The following is a 7,955-nucleotide window of genomic DNA, read 5'->3' as shown; positions in this document are numbered from 1 at the left end:
GGTTCATGCCCCGGTCCGGGAGGATCCCACGTGCCGTGGAGCGGCTGGGCCCGTGAGCCATGGCCGCTGAGCCTGCGCGTCCGGAGCCTGTGCTCCGCAATGGGAGAGGCCACAACAGTGAGAGGCCCGCGTACCGCAAAAAAAAAAAAAAAAAAAAAAAAAAAATAAAGAAGGGTTTTCTTTTATTTGACCTTTTATTACCATTTTGGAGCCTATAGAGTTGACTGATTTCACCATCTCCATATTTATGTACTTTTTATTTGACTTTTACATGGTAAATAAGAGTAGAGATTCATTTTCTCATACACACCAAAACATTTGATACTTTGATTCAAAAAATCAGTGAAGTCAGACAGTGAATGAATGCTTACAACTTTAAAATGTAATTTAACGGCTTTTTTGTGTTTCATTTAGAGTCATCATCTTCCAATGATTTGAAAGTTGTGGATCTCATAGTATATAATTTAATTTCCATTGTGTTAAGATTATTCAAATGCTGGTCAGTAATTTCTACTCATCAGCAAGAAGTGAATTTATAGTCTGGATGCTTAAACGTAATTTTTTGGTAGACTAATTGCTTCTCCAAAGCTCTTTTAATTAAAAAGGGATCTTACCCCATTTTAAACTCCCTTTCCCACAGATTCACTCATTTTCACCCTGACATCACCTTCTATTTTTTTGCAGATTTTTTTGGATGTAAACCAAATTTTCTTGAAGAGTATGTCTCTATTTTTCCATTAGTTCAAAGGTTTGTAGATTTTGTGGACCAGACAAATATTCCTCAAGATGTTTATTATGGCTCAGTAAACAGAAGTAAGATCTAAGGGTTAGCACACGAGCTGGGAATTGGAAGTTTTGAATTGTAACCCAGTTTGCCACGTTACTGTGGGACTTAGAGTGAACTGCTCACTAGGAAGATGCTGTTCCCCATGTTCAAGGTGCTTCTATATCCATGTTGTGTAATTTTCCTTCATTTTAAAAAAGATTATTGGGCTTCCCCGGTGGCACAGTGGTTAAGAACCTGCCTGCCAATGCAGGGGAAATAGGTTCGAGCCCTGGTCGAGGAAAATCCCACATGCTGCAGAGCAACTAAGCCCATGCGCCACAACTACTGAGCCTGCGCTCTAGAGCCCACGAGCCACAACTAATGAGCCTGTGGGCCTAGAGCCCGTGCTCCGCAACAAGAGAAGCCACTGCAATGAGGAGACTGCGCACCACAACGAAGAGCAGCCCCAGCTCACTGCAACTAGAGAAAGCCCACGCACAGCAACAAAGACCCAATGCAACCAAAAATAAATAATAAATAAATAAATAAAATTTAAAAATATAAAAGATTATTAAAAAGTATTAATAATAATTAGTTGAACTGGATTCCCTGAAGAAGGTATCAGACATGTGTGAACTTGGGCTTCTATTACTGTAAGGGCACAGGTACACATGCTAGTCCAAAGGACTGCTAAGTGGAGTGTACAAGCACTTACCCTCTTCTTAAGCAGCTCAACATGACTCAAGGCATTATTTAAACAGTCTCTATGCCTGTTAATGAACAACCACAGGGCTGTAGTCACAGATTCGAGCCTGCGTAGTTCAGAGTATAAAAGTCACCCAAATGCACATAGCGAAGTCATGCTGTAAAAGTTAAGAAAGCACAAAAAAGGGGAAGATTGGAAAATAAACTTGGTCACATAAATTGAATGTCAAGAAAGCCATGGTGAGAGATTCACAAGAGAATATTTCTTACAGAGTGAAAAGAGGGGGACCTCCTGGGAACTGGGGACCTTCTGGGAATTAAGTGCAATTGTGACCTGGACCAAGTATCAGTGCTTTACTGCTTTACTTTACGGTTTATTTAAAGCAGCGACCTTGGGATCAAGCATGGCCAGATTTGATCCCAGGCTCCTCTTCTTATGGAGTGCCCTTGACAAATTATTTAACTTGTATGAATCTCAACTTTACCTTCTAAAAAATGAGGATAATTGTACCTACTTCACAGGCCAATGTAAGAATTAAATGAGGTAATCCAACACTGATTAAAGAATAATTCTCATCCCATCCCTCTAACAGCATCAATAGGCATTCATTCCTTACAGCAGTTTGCCATGGTTAAGTGCAGGGACTCTGGAATAAGACAAAGTCACAGCTCTCTCACAATTACAGCTGTGTGACCTTGGACATGTTACTTGACCTCTCTGTGCTTCAGTTTCTTCGTATGTAAAATGTACTATTAACAGTAATTTCCCCATAGGGTTATGAGGATTAAAGGAGTTAATATATGTAAAACACTTAGGACAGTACTTGGCATATAGTAAACATTTAAAAAGTGTTAGCTAAAAATGTTCAGTAGTTTTGGATTCTTTCTAGAAGTGATTCATTTTGTCTTAGGTTTTAGTCACATAACGGGACAGGAAGAGGTGGTAACAGCCTTGCCAGCTGCCGGCGAGTGTCTTGTAATTGAGGCAGCATCGCCTGCCTGCGGGGAAAAGGTGGTGGTGGTGGCTTCCCCTAGTCTAGCTAGGGTTGCCCTGGATGGTTGCAAGGCAGGTCCCGGTGAGAGCCTTTGTAGCCAGCAGCCAGACTGCCTCGCATCCAGCCTTTGTTACTGACTGTTTCCTCGCTTTTGAAATGGGGGTCACATTTGCCTCTCCGGGTGTTGTGAGGATTAAATGAGATGACTTACCTACGGCCCAAAGCCTGCACCAGCACAGAGCTGCAGCGGTAACGATTGTTAACATCAAATATATACAACAGTTGAGCCCTGGCGGATTTTGAATGAAGGGAAACCTGAAGGCAGCTAGAAGTGGCCCTTCTACCTGTCTGAACTCGGCCTGGGTAAGAGGAAAACAACCAGGCTCTTCCTTTTGCAACGAAGTGACTACAGAGGTCTCCCCTTGCAAAGACTCCCTTGTCTTTTCGCACTCCCCCCGTCCCCCTCCCCCGCCCCGTGCCCCCAATGCAGGCAAGGACACCATCCCTTCCAATTTTATAATCTACTCATTTCTGTACGTGCGGGTTTATCTGGACTTGGTGGCAAGCCAAGGATGGGTGGGGAGAGGCATTAAAACCTGGCAACCCCGCTCCCCCATCTCCGGATGCCGCAGGGCTCCTGCCAGCCGTCCTCGGTTAGAAACGTGCTTTTTATTTCTCTTCCCCGCAGCCTCCTGTGCAGCAGCTCATTACCACCCACTTCAATCACCGCTGCCAGCATCTCTCCAGACGTTTTCCCCTCCCCCCATTTCAGGGACATTGGTCGTAGCTGACATTTAAAGGAAATAAACACCGATTTAAAAAATTACAACCATCTCCGCCTGAAGAACCCAGCAGCAATGAATAATAGAACAGTCCAGCGAAGAGCGCCTGTCGGGGCTCAGCTCCGCCAGCCCTTCCCGCCACACAATTCCCCACACCCGAGCAGCACAAATCACCATTTCCAGGCACCACTGGAGGCTGCCAATTCTACTTTCGCTTAATCTCATTTTAAATCCGGCTACAGATGAGGCTCGGTCGCTGCGGCGAGGAGCCGGGCGGGGGCCAGCGGGAGAGACTCGAGGCCTGGGTGGGAAAGAAGCGCAGGGGCCCGTCGCGTTTCGGGGCCGCGGGCGGATCCCCGGAACAAGTGCGGGCCGCCGGGGGCTCCGAGGCGGGCGAGCCCCGAGGGGCGCGGGGCGCAGCCGGCGCAGACAAAGAAGCCGGCGCCCGCTCCCGTCCCCACCGCCCCTCTACTTCCCCCTCGCCTCCTCTCAGGAAAAAGGAGGGAAATCTGAGGGGCAAAAGGGACTGTCGTCTCCTTTTGCTCCTCCGGACAGCTGGGCGGTAGGGTCTCCTTCTCTCTCTCTCTCTCCGAGGCGTTTAAGTCGCGCCCTGCAGATTCGCGTACCTCTTGGCCCCGAGCCCCCTCCCCCAACCCGACCGACTCGCATCCCTCATCTGCTCTTCAGTGTGAGAATTGGGCTCAGGCGCAGGGCCTCGCGGAGGCGTGCGCCCTGCGCCGCGCGAGGTGCGGCGAGCGAGCCCGAGTGGGCGGGGGCCGGGCGGGCGCGCGCCGCGCGGCGCGCAGGGGCGGGGGAGCTGCCCGGGCACGTGTGGCGGCGGCGGGGGCGATCCGCGCCCCGGGCTTTAAGAAGGTGTGGAGTGGGCCGGACGCTTTCCCAGGCCTGGCGGAGGGGCGTCGCGCGCAAGCGGCGGCGGCGGCGGCGGCTGGGCGGCGCACCGCGGCACCGGCCGACGCGCTCTCGGCGTCCGCAGCCCGGCCCCGCGCTCCCGCGGCCCAAAGAAACTTTGGGAGCTGCCGTCTCCCGCGGAACTTCTCGGCGGGGCTCCGCGCCCGAGCCCTCTCTGCTCCCTCTGCCGCCTTCTCACCGTCTCTCCACGCGGCTCCTTCGTCCCGGAGCCTCCAAAACTGAATGAGAGAGCGGCGCTCGGGGCGCGCGGCGGCGGCAGCGGCGGTATGGAGCGCAGTGGCTGGGCGCCGCGGACTTTCCTCCTGGCGCTGGTTGTGGGGGCGACGCTGAGGGTGCGCGCCGCGGTGGGCTATTACCCCCGCTTTTCTCCCTTCTTTTTCCTGTGCACCCACCACGGGGAGCTGGAAGGGGATGGGGAGCAAGGCGAGGTGCTCATTTCCCTGCACATTGCGGGCCACCCCACCTACTACGTACCGGGACAAGAATACCATGGTAGGTACCACAGCATCTCCGCGCTCGCCGCCCAGCGCAGCTTTGTGTCCCTTTCCTTCTTCCAAGGGGCCGTTTAACCAAGAACCGTGACAACCCTTACCTCAACATTACCACTGAGGAGGGAGAGAAAACAAAGTTAGCGGGGGATGGAGTCGCGAGTTGGGATTTATTCCCCCCTCCCCCCCCCACACACTCCCCTCACGCGTCTCCCCGTGAGGAGCCGGTTCTGGTGAGAAACGCCAGAGAATTCTTGAGGTCTTTCCTCCTCCCTCGTGGTTCTGGCAGCTGACACTTGAATGAAAACGCGCATCTTGTTTCCTTAACCCGAGTGCTTGGATTCCAGACCTTTGTCCTGCTCCCGGGTCCCCCTGAAGGGCATCCGGGGGGTGCTGGGCTTTGCGGACCGGCTGATGACAGATGGACGCACCCCGGCCCGCGGCCGCCCCGCGCCGTCGCCCGCCGGCCCGCCGCAAAGTTCTCGCTGCTCCCCAGCCAGGGGTCCCTCTCGTTTCCTTCAGTGTCAGACAACCCTCCTGACAGGGAGCGGCCGCTTCCAGCGCTCTGTTCTTTTAAAAGTGGCTTTAAAAATGTCAGGAAATGGTGCTTTTTTCTGAGTCCTCTCTTACTTGTAACCTGCTCCTTGTTTTTAGAATGATCTCTGTGATGTTTCTTAATAACTATGTCTTTAATCTGCGCAGCTTTAATTTCCAGGTAGGTACTGGAAGTTCCTTATAATTTAAAGGTACCTTTTAAAAAAGGATCATTCTGGAGTCCTTCATCGAAATGAAACATGATCGAAGAAGGACAGTTTAGGTGCAAGCAAGAGAATTTTCTGTAGTGCGTGCGTTTTTGATATTTGAAGCTAGTAAATCGAGTATGTGGGAAAGTAAGATATGGTCTATTTTCTATTACTTCCGCTGGAACTCCTGAATATTTCACTTCTATGGAGCTTTTTTAAAGCGGTGACAGGCACTGTTTAATTAGAATTTCAAGGCAAAAATACTGATACCCAACTATCGTCTAGTGATTTCCTGTTATGGTTTCCATCTCTTGTAGGCTAACAGTTATTGGTATAGCAGGAGATAATCCACGGAGCAGCTGGCATTTCAGATAAACATGGATATAAAAATGATAAGAATCCTTAAATTTTCTATTTAAAAAGCCCTTCCTATCTGCTTTAAAATGTTTAGCCTAAATAAATGCTTTCTAGAGATTGTAAGTAGTGCTTTTACAACTTTCTTGTGGCATGGTGTCAACCTTGTCTGTATAGCAGGAGTCTAATTCGGTTGGAATTTTAGACTTTGGAATATTAAATTTCTGTAACTAGCCCCTTCTTTTAAAATGCTTATTGTATTCTCTTTCCAAGAACGGTCTGGTGTTTTTCTGAGTTCGTGAGAATCTTTTGAGAAGGACCAGCCAATATGATGGCAACCCAGACCTCACCCAAAGACTGATTGATTGAGCTTGTCACTTAGTGTGACCTTTAGTAAAGGTGCTTGCCCGTTATTAGCTCTAAGTGAGAGTGGTAGGTAAGTGAGTCAAGGCTGGGCTAAAAGGTGTGATTGTCAGGTTGTGATGGAAGACCTGTGATAACACGTAGCCTTCCCCCCCACCCCGCGTTTTCCATATCCTTTGTAAGGTGCCAGCTTAGAAAACTTAAAAATACCAAAATATGACATAGCCTTTGCTTTTGCTATAAAGCTAGCAAGTATAAGTCAGCCTAAGACTGACCATAATCGCATCCTAAGTCAGAAAGGAAAGAATGATAGAGAGTAAGAATACAGTGTGATACTTCAAGTTGCATATTGTGTGGGAAAGTCTCAATTTCTACCTCTTCTATCACCAGAAAAGGTAGAGAAATTTTATTATGTAAGTTTAAGAAGATCGAATTATTATTATTGTCAACTTTGAGAATGGTTATTGTAAGATTTTAAATTCCTGTTACCTGTTTTGTCAAATATTTAGATTTTGAAACTGGCTGTAGCTATAGGCCTTCAGTAAGAGTTTTTCCTTGTAAAATTTTCTACAGGTAGAAGAAATGTTTAAAAATGAAACGGTGCTTACATGTGTCTCCTTTTCTTTTAGACTTTTGGAAATTAATGTTACAAATTAATTATGTAACATCTATTTAAGAATTGAACAGTTGATAGGAAAACTTAACCTAATATACTTTGGTAGTTAGCTCATTTTATAGGAGACCAAAGTAGGAGGTTATTCAGCCAAAATTTTTTAAAACCAAGAAATATGTAAAATATTAGCTTGAGACTTTATCTGTAATCTTCCAAATCTCTAAAATGTAACACTTATGTTAGGAAAACTCAGTCTTATCTATGATTTACATTGAAGTCAGCATTTGAGAGAATGGTTTTTGGGTGCAGCTAATGGCTGTTAACTTTTTTACCTAAAGGAATGCATTGAGATGTACAGTGGTACCTAACACAGAACATGATTGTAGGCCAGGCTGTGTCAGCTGCCCTCTGAGACTTGTGTTGTGAGACAGAATATGAAATGGAGAGGCAGATGTCAGAGTTCAATATCATGGGTCTCTGTGTCATATTTATTTAGAGATTTTTATTGAAAATCTTTTGGAAAAAAAAGCAACAAAAATATAATACAAAAGAATTTGAAATTTGTGTGTCTACAGAATTGTCAGATATTTCCAGTGTTAAGTAGTATATCCATCTGTTTGCAGTTTTGGCAACTCTGTAAACAGTGCATGGTTACTTTTGCTAGTTCTCATCACTCGTTCACTTGGTACCTCTGTTGTCATCTTCCTATAGCTTTTTAAATCTGTTGTCTATGACTTTCTTGAGATGACATCGTTGGTCACAATGAACTATGGTGTCTTTGCATGATGAGTACAATGCAGTTTAGAAGCTCAGCAATAAGAGGTTATATATATGTATATGTATATATATATCATGTTGAATTAGAAAAGTCTCAGGGTCAGAACATTTTTTTCCTAGAATTTCCCTCTTTTGCACAAATCCCAAAATATGGTCAATTTCCACAACATGATTTCCAGGCCCTGTTTTTTTGGGGGGGGAGGGTAGAAAGTTGCAAATGATGGGAAAATAGGAAATGGAAACCCAGATGGTCCAGTCAGGTAGCCCTTTCTCTTTCCCAGCCATACCTGGCTGTTCACTGCTCCTTCTCCTAAGGACTGGGGCAGTATTGTGAAACATGCAAAGGTCGAGTTGATGTCCACACCTTCCCTTTCCCCTGATAATCCCTCTTCCTCACCCCCACTCCTCAGGCTTTTGTTTAAAACTCCTCCCCCAACCA

The 7,955-nt window shown here is 46.9% G+C and overlaps 1 protein-coding gene across 1 annotated transcript in view; it reads left to right on the top strand.

The window, feature by feature from the left end:
- Positions 1-4,444: 4,444 nt before the first annotated feature.
- The window catches only part of RELN (reelin), a gene marked incomplete at both ends in the record, with an annotated part of 529,938 nt that continues 526,427 nt past the window's right edge, over positions 4,445-7,955 (top strand). Inside the window, one exon of the mRNA XM_079711605.1 lies at positions 4,445-4,670. Within this exon, the coding sequence (XP_079567731.1) occupies positions 4,445-4,670 (226 nt within the window). The remainder of the gene's footprint in view (positions 4,671-7,955) is intronic.

The sequence above is a fragment of the Hyperoodon ampullatus genome, assembly GCF_949752795.1.
Source record: "Hyperoodon ampullatus genome assembly, chromosome: 9".
In the NCBI taxonomy this organism is placed as follows: domain Eukaryota; kingdom Metazoa; phylum Chordata; class Mammalia; order Artiodactyla; family Ziphiidae; genus Hyperoodon; species Hyperoodon ampullatus.
This window is presented reverse-complemented; position numbering and strand designations above follow the sequence as displayed.